At 37.7% G+C, this 23,866-nt stretch overlaps 1 protein-coding gene across 8 annotated transcripts in view; it reads right to left on the bottom strand.

Annotated features, from left to right (window-relative positions):
• COL24A1 (collagen type XXIV alpha 1 chain) overlaps positions 1–23,866 on the bottom strand; it is a 428,817-nt gene that overhangs the window by 46,165 nt on the left and 358,786 nt on the right. For all 8 annotated transcript variants that reach the window (XM_063653313.1, XM_054478067.2, XM_063653314.1 and 5 more), the window contains 4 exons: positions 4,850–4,957; positions 2,760–2,867; positions 2,614–2,667; positions 1,998–2,060 (listed from right to left, as the gene is read on the bottom strand). In XM_063653313.1, the coding sequence (XP_063509383.1) occupies positions 1,998–2,060; positions 2,614–2,667; positions 2,760–2,867; positions 4,850–4,957 (333 nt within the window). The remainder of the gene's footprint in view (positions 1–1,997; positions 2,061–2,613; positions 2,668–2,759; positions 2,868–4,849; positions 4,958–23,866) is intronic.

Below are 23,866 nucleotides of genomic sequence, written 5' to 3'. Positions count from 1 at the left end.
TGATAACTTCAAAGATGCATTGTACATGTATGTTATTATATAACAAATAAAACTACTTTATATAAAAAAGAATAGAATGATGAACTAGGTTTTGAATAAATTTCTGTGCAGATGTTGAAAGAGCAGATGTTTGGGTAACATGAAGCATGAAATAGAGAAAAAGTACAGTAAGGAACCAGAGAGCAGCATATGTGACCAACTAAACTTCAGTTCTTCATCTGTAAAACAGGAATAAGAACATCTACTTCATAGGGCCATTGTGAGAATTAAATATGAAAAGTGCTTTTAAAACTTTAAGCTGTTATTTGGTTATTCAAGATAACCTTGAATAAGCTGGATTTCTGGTCAATTCCTCCCAAAGTAGGAAGAGAGTCTATAATTTCTCAGTGAATACAAAATGCCCATTTTAGTTTTTTCCTACAAACTTCAGCTTCCGTGGTTCTTCAGAAATCATGAAAATAACTAATATATTTATAGCTGAAGAAACATTCAGAAAGGTCTTTAAACAATTACCATGATCATACTCCTCTTTGCATTATTTTTTGAATTAGTATTGTTTTAATTGAGATGGAGTCTTGCTGTCACCCAGGCTGGAGTGCAGTGGTGCCATCTCGGCTCACTGTAACCTTCACCTCCTGGGTTCAAGTGAGTCTCCTGCCTCAGCCTTCCGAGTAGCTGGGATTACAGGCCTGTGCCACCATGCCCAGCTAAATTTTTTATATTTTTATTAGAGATGGGGTTTTACCATATCGATCAGGCTGGTCTCAAACTCCTGACCTCAAGCAATCCACCCGCCTTGGCCTCCCAAAGTGCTGGGATTACAGGTGTGAGCCACTGCATCTGGCCCTTTTTGCAATTTTTAAAATTATACTTTAAGTTTTAGGGTACATGTGCACAACGTGCAGGTTAGTTACATATGTATGATAGACTGGATTAAGAAAATGTGGCACATATGTATGATAGACTGGATTAAGAAAATGTGGCACATATACATCATGGAATACTATGCAGCCATAAAAAATGATGAGTTCATGTCCTTTGTAGGGACATGGATGAAGCTGGAAACCATACTCTCAGCAAACTATTGCAAGGACAAAAAACATTTTTGCATTATTGAAAACAATTTATTGTAAGAGGAAAGCGGTATAGGATTTTAGAAGTTTGACTTTCATTTAATAGTTATTTAAGATACTTTTATCCTACATCTGAACTGCTTCCCTTCTTCCTCTCTCTGCTTTTTCTACACTTGCCCCTGCAGCTGCTATTAGTCATAGAGATGCTACTACCATAGCCAAACCATTACTTCAAGTTTTAAATTTTTTTCTTTTCAGTTTTTTTTTCAGTTTTACAGAACATCTCATCAATTAGAAAGCTTTGATTAATAAAAACTAAAATAAAACAAAACTAAAAACTAAAAACAATAATCAGTAACCACTGGTGGCTTATTTGTCCTATTTATATTCTCTACAATTTGCAATTACAAGCACTCATTGCTAATTGGAGTTCTTCAGACCCTGCTTTTTGCAACTATTTAAGCGGTTCCTCATCACTCTCTTGGGATACCTGCCCCTGACCTGGGAAAACACAGCTATTGGGAAACATTTTCAGTCTGGTCTGAAGAGCTCTGGTCATACACAAGCTTCTTCCAGGTGGTGCATGGAGGTGGTCTCTGGTTGTATTAATGCTTATAACGTGAAATTGCTGTATGTTTTTGTTCCTGGTGTGAGTTAATAAATACATTATCCAGTCTTCACAGTAATTCTGATGATTTTTTTTTTTTAAGTAAGACTAGGAAGTACGAGGGGTCTATGAGGTATTTTGCTCAAACTAATATATGAACTGCAAAAGATTGAATTCTGAATGTGCCCTTATGAGTTTCTATCTTAAAAGTCATTTCATTAAGTTATTTACTTGAAGTACATTACATTCAGAGCTCTTAAGCCCTACAATAAGCAAAGAACCACAATTTCTGGTAGGCAGAATGACTTTACACTTACTCTGTGTCCAATAGGACCTTTAGGACCTGATATCCCGACAATGCCAGCATCCCCTTCGGGACCCTAGATGTACAATAAGAAACAAAAAGATAAAATTTGTAGCTCTATATGAACATTTTACAAAATTATATCAATCTGTCAAGAATTGCTCTTTTTAAAATGGAATATAATACTGTTGTGCATGCTGAAGTATTCAGAAAGAAGTGTACTGAGTCCTACAATTTACTTAGAAATACACCAATGATGGGAGAGAGGGATATATAGATGGATAAGCATGATAATGCCAGCAGGGTAAAATGTTAATGGTAAAATTTAGGTAACGGGTATAGGCATTTACTGTAAAATTTTCTCAACATTGCTGTATGTTTGAAAATTTTCATAAACTGCTTGGGAAAAGGGATGAAAGAAAACAAAATCATATCATATACTAAAATTTCTGGGAAATGTATAGTTACATAATTTTAAAAACAGACATATTTGAAACTCAAATATATAAATATGTACCAACTGAAATTTTACAGATTTAAAAAAGCTCAAGTTAGAGACTATATTGATATTTCAACAGCTCTTTTATTTCTAGATAGCTAGAAGACTAGAAGAAAGTATGTAAACATACTTTAGGGCCTGGGAATCCTTGGAAACCTGTCAAACCTTGAACACCATATTCTCCCTGCAAAGTGAATTGACATGATAATAATTATTGTACAGTGGTAGCCTGTTCTGTAGAATAAGTGCTTGCTGAATTTCTGAGGTGGTACATACAGGCTGCCCTTTCAGGCCAGGCTCTCCACATGGTCCTTGATCACCTTGTGCTCCTCGGTGACCTCTTTTACCTTGAATTCCAGGTTGACCAGGTAGCCCTTGTTCACCCTATGGATAGAACAAAGAAAAGTGATCTTTACATCAGAACATATAAACATATTGGCTTTTGAATGAAACCCAAATGCAGGCCCATCCTTAGGCCCATCTCATAAATACAAGGCACTGGGGAAATCAAATTTTGCATGTTCATCTTGTTCACCAATATTTTCCACACAAGTAGTATTTAATTATAATGTACCAGAAGAGTAGCAGTGGGAAAAGGAAATTCCAGAGATTGTGGTGATATGTGGAAAGAAGAGGGAAGGGAGAACCTATAAAACTAGTAGGATGGTAAGGCTTGAGAGGGGATAGTGAGGGTGTGGTATGTGTGGGTGTGTTTATATGTGATGGAACTTATATTTTGTTTATTTATTTATTTTATTTTTTATTAGAGATGGGGTCTTGTTCTCTTGCCCAGGCTATAGTGCAGTGGTGTGATCATGGCTAACTGTAGCCTTAAACTCCTGGGCTCAAGCGATCCTCCCAACTCAGTCTCCTGAGTAGCTGGGACTACAGGCACACATCATTGCACCTAGCTAATTCTTTATTTTTTGTAGAGACAGGATCTCACTATGTTGCCCAGCTGGTCTTGAACTACTAGCCTCAAGTGATCCTCCTGCATTAGCCTCCCAAAGTGGTAGAATTACAAGTGTGAGCCACTGTGTCTGGCCAGAACTTGTATTTTGAATTGATACCATTTTTCTGTGTTTTCCCTACCATCCAGAGATGATTCAGCTATCTAATAGCAGAAAAAGAGTAGTCTCCTGAAGTGTAAACCCTGATTTTAGCCATGATTATCTTTTTAATTCCATCAATAAAAAATTTCCATTATCTGTCTCCCTAGATTCCTTTGATATGAACTGTCTTTATCCCCTAAAAGTCACTTTAAGTACATACTTAATCAACATTATTGAATTTCTAAAAGTCAAGTCTTTTTTCATTGATTTTTATTTTTGAAATGGGAGTTGAAATATCTTTCACACCATTTCTAAAAGTAAATTTAGGAATCAGGTGGATTGTAGAAATAGGTTAATGAAAAATAATGCTTGGTAGACTTTGGCCGAAGATTCTTTAAGATTAACAAATTATCTCTGGCTTGAGACAAAGCTATACCATTTTGGGGCTTGACAAATATGGATCCTTCTTATTGCAAATTCAAGCCTAAAAGGTAGGGATCTTTACTTCTTTTCCTGGCTTTAGCATTTGCTTAGCTGCTTTGGATTTTAGTACAAAGGAATATTCATGGTACAAACATTAACAGAAGACTAATATTGTAAACAGTAAACAGGTGGGTCGTGATTTTCAGTTTACCCACATGGATCAGAAATCTGAAAATTCTTTAGAAGTGGAACTGTTAAAATCAGGTTAAGAGGTAATAATGGTAAGGGTACCAATGTCTTAGTCTTAGGCTTTTATGAAAGAGCTTTAGATGTTGGACTAATTTCTAAGTTGTCTGGGTCAATCCTGTATGAGATATTTCTAAAAGAGGTTTTGTCTGGAAAGTCTATTGACATGTGACAGACTCCAAACAATAAATGCAATGTAAGACTTAGTTACTGTCACATTAACTCTAAGAAACAGTCCGTACGGTTATCAGATTAATTAATTGGTTGGTTAGGTTCAGAGTCAGAGGAATAGGAATTGTATTTGAGAAAGTATTTATGTGGAAGTAAATAAGATTTCCCTGTTTTGGAGGAGAAGACAGATGACAGAGATGGAAAAAGAACCAAAATGAGTCAAAGATATAGCATTTTTTAAAGCATCACTAGTCCTGGGTCAAAGAGCTGTTATGCCAAATTACAGGCACTGTGGCTATCATTGGAGATGGATATGTCAAAGCCACATACTTTCTCTTTTCCTAATGTGCTTTTACTATTAGCCAAATTCTATTAAAAACTATTAATCTTACCATCCTGTGATCTAGCCATTGAACTCAGGGCCAGAAAGGATGGTCAATACTTCTCACCCATTGGAACAAAATATTAAAGTACCTTTGGGCCTTGAATTCCTGGGCTTCCTGGCAAGCCTGATGAACCCTTTACTCCTGGAGGACCTGGAGCCCCAGCAAGACCTGTTCTTCCTGGGCTGCCTCTGATGCCCTAAATAACACAGATAAGAAATGAAAACTGGGAAAGTTTCTAAAAAGTCAGTTTAGAGGCTCAATAAAATGTAGGAAGAGTTGTGTCCTGAAAGGCTTCTGTTAACATACTGCCCAGGAGTTATCCTGGGCTTCTTTCCCAAAAGATGAAATGTTTAAATACTTTTTTAGGAACACTCACCACTCACTTGAAATTTCTATAATTTATGCAATGATCTTGGGTTTTTAAAATGAAAACACTGAAGCAATACAAAGTCCACCAGTACCTTCTTACTTATACAGCCTAGGTGTGAAGTATATTTGCTGTGTTCTAACTTTTGTATTATACTCTGGTGTACATGGCAACTCTAATAACTGCTGAAAGTCTCCTTAAGAAGAAAATTCTATTCTTCAACCATACATGATTCCAGAAAATTTGCTAAAAGTTGTTTAACTGGAAATAAAGTTAAGCAAGCAAACAGTATATCCTTAAAACCAAATCCTAAATCAGGTTGGTAAACTATACTTTGCAAACTAAATTCAGTCCATCACCTGTTTTTGTAGATCTCATGAACTAAGAACAGTTTTTACATTTTTAAACGTTGAAAAGAAGAATAATACTTAAAGACATGGAAAAATTCTATGAAATTAAAATTTCAGTATATATAAAGTTTTACGGGACAGTCATGCTCATTCATTTACATATTGTTTAGGGCTGCATTTGCACAACAATAGCAGAGATGAGTAGTTATGGCAGAGTTTTTTTTTAAATTTCATTTTAAGTTTCGGGGTATATGCGCAGGATGTGCAGGTTTTGTTATGTAGGTAAACGTGTGCCACGGTGATTTGCTCCAGCTATCAACCCATCACCTAGGTATTAAGCCCAGCATGCATTAGCTATTTTTCCTAATGCTCTCCCTCTCCCTCTGTCCCATCTCCACCAACAGGCCCCAGTGGGTGTTGTTCCCCTCCCTGTGTCCATGTGTTCACATTGTTCAGCTCCCACTTATAAGACCATGAGATGTTTGATTTTCTGTTTCTGCATTAGTTTGCTGAAGATAATGGCTTCCAGCTCCATCTATATCCCTGCAAAGGACATGATCTCATTCCTTTTTATGGCTGCATAGTATTCCATGCTGTATATGTACCACATTTTCTTTATCCAGTCTATCATTGATGGGCATTTGGGTTGATTCCATGCCTTTGCTATTGTGAATAGTGCTGCAGTGAACACACGCGTGCATGTATCTTTATGATAGAATGATATATATTGCTTTGGGTATATACCCAGTAATGGGATTGCTGGGTAAAACGTTATTTCTGGTATTCCTGGACTTTTGTTCTTCAAGGTCTTCGAGGAATCACCACACTGTCTTCCACAATGGTTGGACTAATTTACATTCCCATCAACAGTGTAAAAGTGTTCCTATTTCTCTGCAGCCCTGCAAGTATCTGTTGTTTCTTGACTTTTTAATAATTGCCATTCTGACTGGTATGAGATGGTATCTCATTGTGGTTTTGATTTGCGTTTCTCTAATAATCAATGATGTTGAGCTTTTTTTTGATATGTTTGTTGGCTGCATGAATGTCTTCTTTTGAGAAGTGTCTGTTCATGTCCTTTGCCCACTTTTTATTTTTTTAGTTTTAATTTTATTTTATTATGTTTTTTGGAGACAGAGTCACGCTCAGTCACCCAGGCTGGAGTGCAGTGGCGCAATCTCAGCTCACTGCAAGCTCCGCCTCCCAGGTTCATGCCATTCTCCTAACTCAGCCTCCTGAGTAGCTGGGACTACAGGCACCTGCCACTACGTCCAGCTAATTTTTTTGTATTTTTAATAGAGATGTGGTTTCACCATGTTAGCCAGAATGGTCTCGATCTCCTGACCTCATGATCTGCCCGTCTCAGCCTCCCAAAGTGCTGGAATTATAGGCTTGAGCCACTGCGCCCGACCCTTTGCCCACTTTTTAATGAGGTTGTTTTTTCTTGTAAATTTGCTTAAGCTCCTTGTAGATTCTGGATATTAGACGTTTGTCAGATAGATAGATTGCAAAAATTTTCTCCCATTCTGTGGGTTGTCTATTTGCTCTGATGATAGTTTCTTTTGCTGTGCAGAAGCTGTTTAGTTTAATTAGATCCCATTTGTCAATTTTTGCTTTTGTTGCAATTGCTTTTGATGTTTCGTCATGAAGTCTTTGCCCAGCCTATGTCCTGAATGGTATTGCCTAGATTTTCTTCTAGGGTTTTTACAGTTTTGGGTTTTACATTTGTCTTTAATCCATCATGAGTTAATCTTTGTATAAGGTGTAAGGAAGGGGTCCAGTTTCAATTTTCCGCCTATGGCTAGCCAGTTCCCCCAGCACCATTTATTAAAGATGGAATCCTTTCCACATTGCTTGTTTTTGTCAGGTTTTTCAAAGATCAGATGGTTGTAGGTGTGTGGTCTTGTTTCTGAGTTCTCTATTCTGGTCCGTTGGTCTATGTGTCTGTTTTTGTATCAGTATCATGCTGCTTTGGTTACTGTAGCTTTGTAGTATAGTTTGAAGTCAGGCAGAGTGATGCTTCCAGCTTTGTCCTTTTTGCTTCAGATAGTCTTGGCTATACGGGCTCTTTTTTTGCTTCATATGAATTTTAAAAAATAGTTGTTTCTAATTCTGTGAAGAATGTCAGTGGTAGTTTTATGGGAATAGTATTGAATCTATAAATTACTTTGGGCACTATAGTCATTTTCACAATATTAATTCTTCCTATCCACGAGCATGGAATGTTTTTCCATTTGTGTCCTCTCTGATTTCCTTGAGCAGTGTTTTGTAGTACTCCTTGAAGAGGTCCTTTATTTCCCTTGTTAGCTATATTCCTAGGTATTTTATTCTCTTTGTAGCAATTGTGAATGGGAGTTCACTCATGATTTGGTTCTCTGCTTGTCTGCTGTTGGTGTATGGGAATGCTTGTGGTTTCTGAACATTGATTTTGTATCCTGAGAATTTGCTGAAGTTGCTTCTCAGCTTAAGAAGCTTTTGGGCTGAAAAGATGGGGTTTTCTAGATATAGGATCATTCATCTGCAAACAGAGAAAATTTGACTTCCTCTTTTCCTATTTGAATACCCTTTCTCTTGCCTGTTTGCCCTGGACAGAACTTCCAATACTATGTTGAATAGGAGTGATGAGAGGGGGTATCCTTGCCTTGTGCCAGTTTTCAAGGGGAATGCCTCCAGCTTTTGCCCATTCAGTATGATATCAGCTGTGGGTTTGTCATAAAAGGCTCTTATTATTTTGAGGTATGTTCTGTCAATACCTAGTTTATTGAGAGTTTTTAACATGAAGGGATGTTGAATTTTATTGAAGGCCTTTTCTGCATCTACTGAGATAATCATGTGGTTTTTGTCTTTAGTTCTGTTTACGTGATGAATTACATTTATTGATTTGTGTATGTTGAACCAGCCTTGCATCCCGGGGGGTGAAGCCAACTTGATCATGGTGGATAAGCTTTTTGATGTACTGCTGGATTTGGTTTGCCAGTATATTATTGAGGATTTTGCATTGATGTTCAGCAGGAATATTGGCCTTAAGTTTTCTTTTTTTGTTATATCTCTGGCAGGTTTTGGTATCAGGATGATGCTGGCCTCATAAAATGAGTTAGGGAGGAGTGTCTTCTTTTCAATTGTTTGAAATGGTTTCAGAAGAAATGGTACCAGCCCCTCTTGATATACCTCTGGTAGAATTCAGCTATGAATCCATCTAGTTCTGGGTTTATTTTTGGTTCGTAGGCTATTTATTACTGCCTCAATTTCAGAACTCATTATTGGTCTATTCAGGGATTCAACTCTTACTGGTTCAGTCTTGGGAGGGTGTATATGTCAACGAATGTATATATTTCTTCTTGATTGTCCAGTTTATTTGCATAGAGGTGTTTATAGTATTCTCTGATGGTTGTTTATATTTTTGTGGGGTTAGTGGTGATATCTCCTTTATCATTTTTTATGTGTCTATTTGATTCTTCTATCTTTTCTTCTTTATTAGACTAGCTAATGATCTCTTTCATTATTTTTTTTTTTCAAAAAACCAACTCCTGGATTCGTTGATTTTTTGAAGGGATTTTGTGTCTTGGTAGAGATCTTATATGGCACTTCCATTGCTTTGCACCATTGCTTGGTGTACTACAAATTGCAGTGACGCAGTTATAATATAGTGTTTCAAGTGGAACATATATTACTGTGACCCTTTATTTTACTTATTACCAGTGCACATGCTAGCATATCAAAACAAGAAAAGAAGAGAAAAGTGGACTTCAAATATTGTATTTTTAAGGCACCATGGAAAATGAATTTTCTTATTAAATTAGATGGCAAAACCTTGTATTTACTATGTAATATTACTATAGCTATGCTTAAAAATTATACAGTATACATCAACATCATCAGACTAGGCACACAATATAATATTTCTACCTCACAGGAATGCAACAGTCAGAAAAATTGGAAAATGTAACATGAAGTATTTTACCACAGCAGAATTTCTTCACAACAAAATGAAAATGAGGCTGCAACTGAAGTAAGTTTCTGAGTGTTCACTTCATTTGTTAGCCCAATAAGGAAAATCCCTTATTGATGACTTAATTAAATCACATAGCAGAAATACACTTATTTAAGATTGTTAGCTTTTTGGCAAGAATAGCTGCTTGAAATGTTGAGGACACTGGTACAGCATCAACAATCAATTAAAAAACAAGGTTCTTTCTTTTTTTCTTCTCTCCCTACCAGCACGGCCTGTTGGTTCTTGATGAGTCAATAGAAATTAGCAATACTGCTCAGTTGCTCATTCAAGGAGTCAATGCTGAGTATGGGAAGGAGCCAATGCTGAGATGGAAGAATTGTATAAATAGTCTGTGGGGTAACTGCAAGTGAGAATATTTTCAAAGAAGTTAAAAAAACACTAAATCAGTACAATCTTCTGTGGATTCTGCTAAGATGCAATAAAACAGACAGCTATGGATCAAAAAAAGAATTATTGGATAAATTTGGAAAGCATATGGTGGGTAGATTTTCTGAACTCAAACAGTTTCAATAGCATATCTTAGACCTAGATGCAATAAATTTCCATATTTCAAAATCCATTTGACTGTGCACTTGAGGAGTTTCCACCTAGCTTACAACTGGAAATGATTAATCTACAAGGAAATGACATGCTAAAAGGCAAAATCAAGAGAACCTAATAGAATTCTGGATATTGTTTTCAAGCAATCAGTATATTCAATTAAAATCATATGCTCATGAATTGTAGCATTTGGCAGTACCTATCTGTGAAAAAAATTTTCAAAGATGAAATATGTGAAATATGCAAAGTCTCATTACAGGCCAACATAACAGCATTAACAAGTGCAGAAAATTCTGACAATAGGGAACTGTAATAAGATCACTTTACAAGAAAGGCAAGCTTTAAAAACAAAATTCTTATGTATAGCACCCTCCCCAATAAAATAGAAACAGCTGAAAACCTAAAGAAACCCACAGAGAAAGCAGATTTTAATAAGCTAAGTGTTATCCTATACAAAGCATGACATTTTTCTCATTACTAGTCTTGCATTACAAAATTTTTACTTAATTATATTTTTTAATTTCATGAATAAACATTTTGTGAAAAGTTTCTCTCTTCTTACATAAGTTCGCAAGTAATACCCTTGAGTTTGCTTCCTGCAAATACTAAAATTTATTCATATTTATATGAATATTTACAGAAATATGTTTTCATATTTACAGAAAAAGTTTGTTGACTTCTCTTCTAGGAATAACTTATTTTCTGAGTTGATTCCTAGGATATTAAATTGGGTTATTCAATAGTTTCTCCATGTATTCAACAAATATTTATTGAATATCATCTATGCATAAGGAAGCTACCATGGGAATCCCTTTAAAAATATAGATATAAATAATATATGGTTCTTGTTTTTAAGAAGCTTAAAATTAAATGAAAAAGATGAGACCAGGTGTGGTGGCTCATCCTTGTAACCCCAGCACTTTGGTAGAGGCTAAGGTGGGAGGATTACTTGAGCCCAGGAGTTTGAGACCAGTCTGGGTGACACAGTGACACCCCATCTCTAAAAAAAAAAAAAAAAAAAAGAAAGAAAGGAAAAAAGTAGTTACCAGGGCATGGTATTGTGAGCATCTGTAGTCTTAGCTGCTTGGGAAGCTGAGGTGAGAGAATCGCTTGAGCCCAAGAGTTCGAGGATGCAGTGAGCCATGATCATGCCACTGCACTCTTCCTGGGCAACAGAGTGAGACCCTGTCTCAAAAATAAACAAATACATAAATAAGAAAAAGAAAAACAAAAAATGAAATGTGATGGAATGTACTATATAAATAATTATAATGCCAGCAAAAGTTTTAAAAAAATTCCAAAGAAGAGAGATGTAATGTAAATACCTGAGAGGTTCTGAGGAGGGGAAGTTACCTTTAGTGGTAATCAGAAAAGAAATTAGTGAGAAGAAACTGGATCATGATCATAATATAAAGAATTACCCTTAAAGTTATAAATATGGTGGGAGAGATGTTTTGGCTCAAGACAGACTAAAGCCATTTCTGTGGAAGGTCTGGTTGAGAGAATGGTATTTAAAAAGTAAAGTCGGGGAGGAGCCAAGATGGCCGAATAGGAACAGCTCCGGTCTACAGCTCCCAGCGCGAGCGACGCAGAAGACGGGTGATTTCTGCATTTCCATCTGAGGTACCGTGTTCATCTCACTAGGGAGTGCCAGACAGTGGGCGCAGGTCAGTGGGTGAGCGCACCGTGCGCCAGCCGAAGCAGGGGCGAGGCATTGCCTCACTCGGGAAGCGCAAGGGGTCAGGGAGTTCCACTTCCAGGGGTGACAGATGGCACCTGGAAAATCGGGCCACTCCCACCCGAATACTGTGCTTTTCCGACGGGCTTAGGAAACGGTGCCCCAGGAGAGTATAGCCCGCACCTGGCTCAGAGGGTCCTACGCCCACGGAGTCTCGCTGATTGCTAGCACAGCAGTCTGAGATCAAACAGCAAGTCGGCAGCGAGGCTGGGGGAGGGGCGCCCGCCATTGCCCAGGCTCGCTTAGGTAAACAAAGCAGCCTGGAAGCTTGAACTGGGTGGAGCCCACCACAGCTCAAGGAGGCCTGCCTGCCTCTGTAGGCTCCACCTCTGGGGGCAGGGCACAGACAAACAAAAAGACAGCAGTAACCTCTGCAGACTTAAATATCCCTATCTGACAGCTGTGAGGAGAGCAGTGGTTCTCCCAGCACGCAGCTGGAGATCTGAGAACCGGCTGACTGCCTCCTCAAGTGGGTTCCTGACCCCTGACCCCCGAGCAGCCTAACTGGGAGGCATCCCCCAGCAGGGGCAGACTGACACCTCACACGGCCGGCCAGGTACTCCAACAGACCTGCAGCTGAGGGTTCTGTCTGTTAGAAGGAAAACTAACAGAAAGGACATCCACACCAAAAACCCATCTGTACATCACCATCATCAAAGACCAAAAGTAGATAAAACCACAAAGATGGGGAAAAAACAGAGCAGAAAAACTGGAAACTCTAAAAACCAGAGTACCTCTCCTCCTCCAAAGGAACGCAGTTCCTCACCAGCAACGGAACAAAGCTGGACAGAGAATGACTTTGACGAGCTGAGAGACGAAGGCTTCAGACGATCAAATTACTCCGAGCTACGGGAGGATATTCAAACCAAAGGCAAAGAAGTTGAAAACTTTGAAAAAAATTTAGAAGAATGTATAACTAGAATAACCAATACAGAGAAGTGCTTAAAGGAGCTGATGGAGCTGAAAACCAAGGCTCGAGAACTACGTGAAGAATGCAGAAGCCTCAGGAGCCGATGCGATCAAATGGAAGAAAGGGTATCAGCCCTGGAAGATGAAATGAATGAAATGAAGCGAGAAGGGAAGTTTAGAGAAAAAAGAATAAAAAGAAACGAGCAAAGCCTCCAAGAAATGTGGGACTATGTGAAAAGACCAAATCTACGTCTGATTGGTGTACCTGAAAGTGACGGGGAGAATGGAAACAAGTTGGAAAACACTCTGCAGGATATTATCCAGGAGAACTTCCCCAATCTAGCAAGGCAGGCCAACATTCAGATTCAGGAAATACAGAGAACGCCACAAAGATACTCCTCGAGAAGAGCAACTCCAAGACACACAATTGTCAGATTCACCAAAGTTGAAATGAAGGAAAAAATGTTAAGGGCAGCCAGAGAGAAAGGTCGGGTTACCATCAAAGGGAAGCCCATCAGACTAACAGCGGATCTCTCGGCAGAAACCCTACAAGCCAGAAGAGAGTGGGGGCCAATATTCAACATTCTTAAAGAAAAGAATTTTCAACCCAGAATTTCATATCCTGCCAAACTAAGCTTCATAAGTGAAGGAGAAATAAAATACTTTACAGACAAGCAAATGCTGAGAGATTTTGTCACCACCAGGCCTGCCCTAAAAGAGCTCCTGAAGGAAGCGCTAAACATGGAAAGGCACAACCGGTACCAGCCACTGCAAAATCATACCGAAATGTAAAGACCATCGAGACTAGGAAGAGACTGCATCAACTAACGAGAAAAATATCCAGCTAACATCATAATGACAGGATCAGATTCACACATAACAATATTAACTTTAAATGTAAATGGACTAAATGCTCCAATTAAAAGACACAGACTGGCAAATTGGATAAAGACTCAAGACCCATCAGTGTGCTGTATTCAGGAAACCCATCTCACGTGCAGAGACACACATAGGCTCAAAATAAAAGGATGGAGGAAGATCTACCAAGCAAATGGAAAACAAAAAAAGGCAGGGGTTGCAATCCTAGTCTCTGATAAAACAGACTTTAAACCAACAAAGATCAAAAGAGACAAAGAAGGCCATTACATAATGGTAAAGGGATTAATTCAACAAGAAGAGCTAACTATCCTAAATATATATGCACCCAATACAGGAGCACCCAGATTCATAAAGCAAGTCCTGAGTGACCTACAAAGAGACTTAGACTCCCACACATTAATAATGGGAGACTTTAACACCCCACTGTCAACATTAGACAGATCAACGAGACAGAAAGTCAACAAGGATACCCAGGAATTGAACTCAGCTCTGCACCAAGCAGACCTAATAGACATCTACAGAACTCTCCACCCCAAATCAACAGAATATACATTTTTTTCAGCACCACACCACACCTATTCCAAAATTGACCATATACTTGGAAGTAAAGATCTCCTCAATAAATGTAAAAGAACAGAAATTGTAACAAACTGTCTCTCAGATCACAGTGCAATCAAGCTAGAACTCAGGATTAAGAATCTCACTCAAAACCGCTCAACTACGTGGAAACTGAACAACCTGCTCCTGAATGACTACTGGGTACATAACGAAATGAAGGCAGAAATAAAGATATTCTTTGAAACCAACGAGAACAAAGACACAACATACCAGAATCTCTGGGATGCATTCAAAGCAGTGTGTAGAGGGAAATTTATAGCACTAAATGCCCACAAGAGAAAGCAGGAAAGATCCAAAATTGACACCCTAACATCACAATTAAAAGAACTAGAAAAGCAAGAGCAAACACATTCAAAAGCTAGCAGAAGGCAAGAAATAACTAAAATCAGAGCAGAACTGAAGGAGATAGAGACACAAAAAACCCTTCAAAAAATAAATGAATCCAGGAGCTGGTTTTTTGAAAGGATCAACAAAATTGATAGACCGCTAGCAAGATTAATAAAGAAAAAAAGAGAGAAGAATCAAATAGATGCAATAAAAAATGATAAAGGGGATATCACCACCGATCCCACAGAAATACAAACTACCATCAGAGAATATTACAAACACCTCTATGCAAATAAACTAGAAAATCTAGAAGAAATGGATAAATTCCTCAACACATACACCCTCCCAAGACTAAACCAGGAAGAAGTTGAATCTCTGAATAGACCAATAACAGGAGCTGAAATTGTGGCAATAATCAATAGCTTACCAACCAAAAAAAGTCCAGGACCAGATGGGTTCACAGCCGAATTCTACCAGAGGTACAAGGAGGAGCTGGTACCATTCCTTCTGAAACTATTCCAATCAATAGAAAAAGAGGGAATCCTCCCTAACTCATTTTATGAGGCCAGCATCATCCTGATACCAAAGCCTGGCAGAGACACAACAAAAAAAGAGAGTTTTAGACCAATATCCTTGATGAACATTGATGCAAAAATCCTCAATAAGATACTGGCAAACAGAATCCAGCAGCACATCAAAAAGCTTATCCACCATGATCAAGTGGGCTTCATCCCTGGGATGCAAGGCTGGTTCAATATACGCAAATCAATAAATGTAATCCAGCATATAAACAGAACCAAAGACAAAAACCACATGATTATCTCAATAGATGCAGAAAAGGCCTTTGACAAAATTCAACAACCCTTCATGCTAAAAACTCTCAATAAATTAGGAATTGATGGGACGTATCTCAAAATAATAAGAGCTATTTATGACAAACCCACAGCCAATATCGTACTGAATGGGCAAAAACTGGAAGCATTCCCTTTGAAAACTGGCACAAGACAGGGATGCCCTCTCTCGCCACTTCTATTCAACATAGTGTTGGAAGTTCTGGCCAGGGCAATTAGGCAGGAGAAGGAAATCAAGGGTATTCAATTAGGAAAAGAGGAAGTCAAATTGTCCTTGTTTGCAGATGACATGATAGTATATCTAGAAAACCCCATTGTCTCAGCCCAAAATCTCCTTAAGCTGATAAGCAACTTCAGCAAAGTCTCAGGATACAAAATCAATGTGCAAAAATCACAAGCATTCTTATACATCAATAACAGACAAACAGAGAGCCAAATCATGAGTGAACTCCCATTCACAATTGCTTCAAAGAGAATAAAATACCTAGGAATCCAACTTACAAGGGATGTGAAAGACCTCTTCAAGGAGAACTACAAACCACTGCTCAAGGAAATAAAAGAGGATACAAACAAATGGAAGAACATTCCATGCTCATGGGTAGGAAGAATCAATATCATGAAAATGGCCATCCTTCCCAAGGTAATTTACAGATTCAATGCCATCCCCATCAAGCTACCAATGACTTTCTTCACAGAATTGGAAAAAACTACTTTAAAGTTCATATGGAACCAAAAAAGAGCCCGCATCGCCAAGTCAATCCTAAGCCAAAAGAACAAAGCTGGAGGCATCACACTACCTGACTTCAAACTATACTACAAGGCTACAGTAACCAAAACAGCATGGTACTGGTACCAAAACAGAGATATAGATCAATGGAACAGAACAGAGCCGTCAGAAATAATGCCACATATCTACAAGTATCTGATCTTTGACAAACCTGACAAAAACAAGAAATGGGGAAAGGATTCCCTATTTAATAAATGGTGCTGGGAAAACTGGCTAGCCATATGTAGAAAGCTGAAACTGGATCCCTTCCTTATACCTTATACAAAAATCAATTCAAGATGGATTAAAGACTTAAATGTTAGACCTAAAACCATAAAAACCCTAGAAGAAAACCTAGGCATTACCATGCAGGACATAGGCATGGGCAAGGACTTCATGTCTAAAACACCAAAAGCAATGGCAACAAAAGCCAAAATTGACAAATGGGATCTAATTAAACTCAAGAGCTTCTGCACAGCAAAGGAAACTACCATCAGAGTGAACAGGCAACCTACAAAATGGGAGAAAATTTTCGCAACCTACTCATCTGACAAAGGGCTAATATCCAGAATCTACAATGAACTCCAACAAATTTACAAGAAAAAAACAAACAACCCCATCAAAAAGTGGGCGAAGGACATGAACAGACACTTCTCAAAAGAAGACATTTATGCAGCCAAAAAACACATGAAAAAATGCTCACCATCACTGGCCATCAGAGAAATGCAAATCAAAACCACAATGAGATACCATCTCACACCAGTTAGAATGGCAATCATTAAAAAGTCAGGAAACAACAGGTGCTGGAGAGGATGTGGAGAAATAGGAACACTTTTACACTGTTGGTGGGACTGTAAACTAGTTCAACCCTTGTGGAAGTCAGTGTGGCGATTCCTCAGGGATCTAGAACTAGAAATTCCATTCGACCCAGCCATCCCATTACTGGGTATATACCCAAAGGACTATAAATCATGCTGCTATAAAGACACATGCACACGTATGTTTATTGCCGCATTATTCACAATAGCAAAGACTTGGAACCAACCCAAATGTCCAACAATGATAGACTGGATTAAGAAAATGTGGCACATATACACCATGGAATACTATGCAGCCATAAAAAATGATGAGTTCACGTCCTTTGTAGGGACATGGATGAAACTGGAAATCATCATTCTCAGTAACCTATCGCAAGAACAAAAAACCAAACACCGCATATTCTCACTCATAGGTGGGAATTGAACAATGAGAACACATGGACACAGGAAGGGGAACATCACACTTTGGGGACTGTTGTGGGGTGGGGGGAGGGGGGAGGGATAGCATTGGGAGATATACCTAATGCTAGATGACAAGTTGGTGGGTGCAGCGCACCAGCATGGCACATGTATACATATGTAACTTACCTGCACATTGCGCACATGTACCATAAAACCTAAAGTATAATAATGATGATAATAATAATAATAATAAAAGAAAAAAATAAAAAAAAAAATAAATAAAATAAAAAAAAAAAAAAAAAAAAAGATACTTCACACTTGCCCCTCCACCTTCTGCCATACATGTGAGAAGACAGTTTTCCTCCCCTCCAGAGAATGCAGCAACAAAGCACTGTCTTGGAAGCAGAGAGCAACCCTCACCAGACAACCAAACCTGCTAGTGCCTTGATCATGGATTTTTCAGCCTCCAGAACTGTGAGAAAATTAATTTTTTTGTTTATAAATTACCCAGTCTCTTGTATTTTGTTATAGCAGCACAAAATAGAAAAAGATGAAGAACCTAGGAGAAGTCCATTGACTTCCCTGAGTTGAGGAGATGGAGCTGAGTTCAAGGAGGCCAAGGAAGCAAGAGTTCACAAGCCTGTCAAAGCTGTCAGAATAAAAATGGAGTTACTTGTGTCATGCCCTGACAAAATGGACCTGAGGAAGGCCTTGAAGGGAGGGTTCTCATGTATGTTTGCCTGATAACAAAAACTATCAAAACAGACTGCAAAAACCACAATCTTGCACAAAGGTCACCACAACCTTGTCCAGTAAATGCTTCTGCAAGGGCGTCTGCCCAGCAACTTTCTGTTTAACCTTGGACTGATTTGCCCTTGTTATTGATCTTTGTAGCCAAGGATGATTGATTTAAAAACACAAAAAACAAGCAAAAAAACCTAGGTAATCCTCCTCATTTGCCTTTAAAAACTCCCCATTGCCTCAATCTCTTTGAATATGTGCATAATTTACATGGTATGCATATTCCCATTGCAATGCTACTCCTGAATAAATACTATTTTCTTTTAAAAAAAAAAAAAAAAAAAGTAAGGTCAATTTTGAATTTAGTACCAAAGCATTTTTCCTTTTTTTTCAAATAACATTTTCTTCAAATTATGTCATCACATATTTTATTATTTTCTTGCTTATGGTAAAGGATAATTAAGTATATTTTTAAAAATTATCCTTTCTAAGTAGATCTTCTTCACGTTCCAAAACTCACTAAAATAATGTATTTTGTATCTAAGGTTCATGTCCAATCCTGGGTGCTTACAGGGAGGTACATATAGGATATAGGTTCATGTTCCTCAGCTTGACCTTTAAGTCTTTTTCGTCCCAACTATCTCTCACCATTTATCTGCATTAGTGGGGCTCAGTATTTTAAGGAACAAATTACAAGGGCAAAATCCTTACAGAAGGAGAAAGGGAGGAAGAGAGAAAAAAAGAGAAAGGGAGAAAGAGAGAGAAGAAAAGAGAGAGAGAGAGAAGAGGAGGGAAGGAAAGAGGGGAGAGAGAGAGCGAGAGCGAGAGATCCATGCTGTGGACTTAGGATTCAGGTGATGTGGTTCTTCCAAGTTGCTTGTGCCTCATCCTAAGTGTATTATCTTATCCTGTTTCTTTCCCCTGGCTTCTATGTGTTTTATATTTGTTTTAATTTTCTGTGAGCCTTTCTGTTCCATACCTATGGGATAGATTATCTAGTAGTGTACTTTGCACATGAATGATGAGAACCCTGGAGTCATGAGATGGTGCCATTTTAGAGATCATCAATACAAATGATAGTCATCTGAGACTTTGGGATTTAAATTTTCAAAATGTTCAGAGAAGACATAGGTGTTATACCAATGACCAGGTCTCTAATGGGGATATGACTTTACAGGCAAGGCAAATTTTAAAAACAAAATTCTGATGAATAGCACCCTCCCTAATAAAAACAAAAATAGTATAAAGACCTAAAGAAACCCGAAGAGAGAGCAGATTTTAAAAAGTCATATATACAAGATGAAAGAAAGGGCATATAAGCAGCGAAAAAAAATAATGTAAAAAACAAAGTAACTTCAGAGTTAAACTAATTGAAAAGTTAAGTTATAGATGTAGATCCCTGTGAGAATTTTTTTAAAAAGCATTAGGTTGTCTTGCAAGTTTGTGAGCCTCTTATCCCCAGATATTTTATAGAGGTAATGGATATTTTAGGGAGATGCATCATTAGAACTGATTACCCTAGATGATTTTAAGATACCTCAAAATTGCATAATTCTAAAATAGAACCATTTTGCCTCACTTTATTTATAATTCTAGGCAATTTTAAAGTTCTTCATTTTCTAATATAAAAAAATGTATCTTTCGGGTGATACATGACAATGGACATTCAGAAACTACTGACCACTCTTGAAGTCAAGACGTACTTTTGACTGAGAATAATAAGGAGCACAAAACTTGTCATTAGGGTTAACTGTAAACTAGCAACTTCATTTTACTTGCAGTGCTATCAGATATTTAACCCAGTAGAATGAATATAGTCCAAGTCATTTACTATGCTTGTTGGTTTCTTAGAGAGAAATTCGAGGATGATAGCAGAGTGTTCTGTTCAAAGTTCCAAACAATGTTTCATACAAGTAAAGAACAAACATTTCTTATTACACAGATGGCGGATTAATTTTGTTTGCAAGAGAAACAGATGCTAACCCTAGGCATTCTTTCCAGTGTCTTCTAAATGATTTGTCTAAAACAATTCAGCCTACGGTAAATCATTCTGGGTAAATTTTAAAAAGTAAATACAATTATAATTATTATTAACTTTGGTCAGAGATGCCAAAAATCAAAGAACAGTTTACATGTGTATTAAAATTTAATATAATTATAAGAGTACATGGTGTTGCATGACCAGAGACTTCCTTTATTCTCAGATAGGAGCCAGTCTCCCTACCGAAATAAGTTTTAAACCTAGCAGGAAAGTGTTGTCAGTTTTGACAGGACTGAAACCCATGGCTACCTAAGCCTTTGGACTCTAAAGAAACAAGTACTTGGATCAGTAATGACAACAACAACATCAACCACAACTGCAAGAGTTGCTTTTTATTGAGTGCATTCCATTTGTCAGAAATGTACAGCATTATGGTTTGTATTATTTTATTTGATCTAGTGTCAGTTAAGGAAAGAAGGCATTGCTTTTCACTTTGACTTCCCTCTGGGAAAAGGAAGAAATTGTTTTAGTGCAAGTCTGCCTTCATTTTAGAACTGAATGGAAAGATCTGGGAAGGAAAATGGGGCTATATGCACACATTTAGAAAAAAGATACAGAGACAAATTTTGGAATGATGATGACTTATGTGTATATAATAGTGAAACATACCAAACAAAGTGTCACTCTGTTATTCCCCCAGCTCCTTGGCTTAGCTGTCATATTCTCATTAGGATTGAAACAAATATATTAAAAAATAAGCAATAAAAAATAAAATTTGTTAAATCCAGGCAACGATAAAAATCTACATTTTAAAAATAGTGAAAAATATTATATTTAAAGTTATGCTGAGTGAAATTACAAATATTTTGAATTTCAATTTTATTGATTTCTCACAGTAGAATGATAAAATGACACTGAACTTCATATTGGTTGATATTTTTCTTTAAAGTACTACCTTAACATTTTTCTAAAAAAAGTTTTTTCCTTTCTCTTCTGCCAGGCACCTTATGTGTACATAGCATTATGTTTATATAGTTATTAACTATGTGAGAAGATAGTAAGAAAAATTAATTTAAAATTAATTTACTTTCTGTAGTACAAATATAATATCCTAGATTATTAGGCAATGTAAGTACTATTTTTTTTTCTTAAGCCAGCAAACCCAGAAGTTATATAAATAATACTTTACTTCCTTTACTCTGAGCAACTCAAAATACTTCTGTTTAAGTAGGAATTTCTCGTTTTATTTGGTTTACTAAATATATCCCTCCTGGCAAAGGATTGGTTTTTAAAAATATGTGGGATGGTAATTATTAGGTGATTATATGCAAGGCTACATTTTACATAAATAATGTAGCATTCATAACATTTTCCTGCCGTGCCAATCATAAGTAATGTAGCCAATTGCTAGAAATAAGATTTATGAATGAGCTGTATATTAAAGTTAGGAGGTAATTTTAGTTTTGAATCTCTAAACATATTAAAGCTTATGGAACTGAGAGTACAGCTGAGGCAGGTCGTAAGGTAGTGAAGACAGGTCTGTTTGACTCACATCAAGAGTATACAATCTCTTGCTCAACCTTAATGAATACAGGTATTTCAACATTGTTTTACTTCACAGAAATTATTTACAACTGATGGTTTATCAATCCTAAAATATAGTGCAAATGTCACTATGATATTTTACAAAATAAAGGTATTTTATGAAATCTCCTTTACCCAGGTCTTGACATCCAATCACAGGACTAACAGGGACTGAAAGAAGATGTTTCATCTATACTTTGACTCTTAGACATGTCTGGGTTCACATCATTATAGAGAAATAAATGTCTATCCTTTTATTTAAAAAATAACAAATAATCTACTCATACTAGCTTATTTGATTCTCCCACAACCCTGTGAACACATCAAACTCCATGAGGGCAGTTTTTTGCCCATTATTAACTGCTATATTCCCTAACTCCTGGCTCTTAGTAGGCACTAAACAAATATTTTTTGAATGAATGCATGTAAGCTTAACCATTTATATTTATTATTATGAAAAGATGATACCCAATAAATACATGTAGTGTACTATGCATTTTACATACAATATTTCATTTGATTCTTATAAAAACCATATGGATTAAGTATAATACTATTGTACTCATTTTATAAATACCGCTTAAGATGTCAAATACCTATCGCATCTAGATTTTAAACCCAGGTCTCCAAGATTCTAACAACTATGCAAAGAACATTCAATTCCTGGCCGGGCGTGGTGGCTCACGCCTGTAATCCCAGCACTTTGGGAGGCTGAGGCGGGTGGATCACGAGGTCAGGAGATCAAGACCATTCTGGGTAACACGGGGAAATCCCGTCTCTACTAAAAATACAAAAAAAAAAATTAGCCAGGCATGGTGGTGGGCACCTGTAGTCCCAGCTACTCAGGAGGCTGACGCAGGAGAATGGCGTGAACCTGGGAGGTGGAGGTTGCAGTGAGCTGAGATCACAACCACTGCACTCCGGCCTGGGCGACAGAGCGAGACTCCGTCTCAAAAAAAAAAAAAAGAAAAAGAACATTCAATTCCCAAATGTTTATTGATCTTCTCCTACGGGCCTGACATGGTGCTAGGCGATTCTACAAGACTCTTTGGGGAGAAAGAAAGACAACATCCATGCTCTGATGGAGGCAGTGTACTGAGCATCCAAAAGTTCAGAGCAGACAAGCTCAACTCTGACTAGAAAAGAGAGTGAAGGAGGTAATAGTTCAGTTAAGTCCTAAAAGATCACCATAAAGTTAGAGGGAAAAATGGAAGAGCTTTCTAAGCAGTGGAAATAAAGTACACAAAGGCCAGAAAGTGAGGGAAATAATAGAATTTTGGGGGTTAAGTAAATAGGCATACTTGAAGAAGCATAGCTCTGAAACTAAGATGCCTGGTTTGAATTCTGATTGGATTACTTGTTGTCTGTGTGAACCTGTGGAAGTTATTTAGTCTCTCTCGGTCTCAGCTTCCTTTTCTGTAAACTGGATATAACAGCTGTCTCTACTTCATGGAAGTTTTGTGAGGGTTAAATCACTTAATACACATCAGCACCTGGAACAATGCCTGGGATACAGTAAGCGTTTAATAACTGGTAGCTGTGATTATGACTGAAATGCACAGCACACATCAGAAGCAAGGTAGAATATATGTCTGGAAATGTCAACAGAGGCTAGACCATGAAGAAACACCATTCCATAAAGAGTATAAACCAGCCGAGCATGGTGGCTCATGCCTGCAATCCCAGCACTTTGGGAGGCCGAGGTGGGATAATTGCTTGAGCTCAGGAGTTCAAGGCTAGCCTAGGCAAGATGGTGAGACCTCATCTCTACAAAAATAAAAAACAATAAACTACGGAATGTGGTGGTGCATGCCTGTAGTCCCAGTTACTTGTGAGTCTGAGGTAGGAGGATCACTTCAGCCCAGGTGTTCAAGGCTGCAGTGAGCTAAGATCACACCACTGTACTCCAGCCCGGGTGACAGAGAGAGAGACCCTGTCTCTATTAAAAAAAAAAAAAAAAAAAAGTATGCACTTTATCTGATCACGAGTCATGGAAAATTCAACTAAGAAAGTTAACTCCTTTAGCAGATATTTCATTTTGTTGCCAATACGCTGCCAAATACACTGAGCTTTGTTGCTCTGGAAGAGTTCCTAATGAGTAGAAAATGGGCCAACACAAGCGGCGGGGTGGGGGGTCGGGGGGAGGGAAAAAGTACCAATCAGGATAAGCCATAACTGAATAATCAACCTTTTAATAATGAGATGACAGGATTTGCTAAATGTAG

This window comes from Pongo pygmaeus, chromosome 1 (genome assembly GCF_028885625.2).
Source record: "Pongo pygmaeus isolate AG05252 chromosome 1, NHGRI_mPonPyg2-v2.0_pri, whole genome shotgun sequence".
In the NCBI taxonomy this organism is placed as follows: Eukaryota; Metazoa; Chordata; class Mammalia; order Primates; family Hominidae; genus Pongo; species Pongo pygmaeus.
The sequence above is the reverse complement of the archived record's forward strand: the minus strand, read 5'-3'. Positions and strand labels throughout refer to the sequence as shown.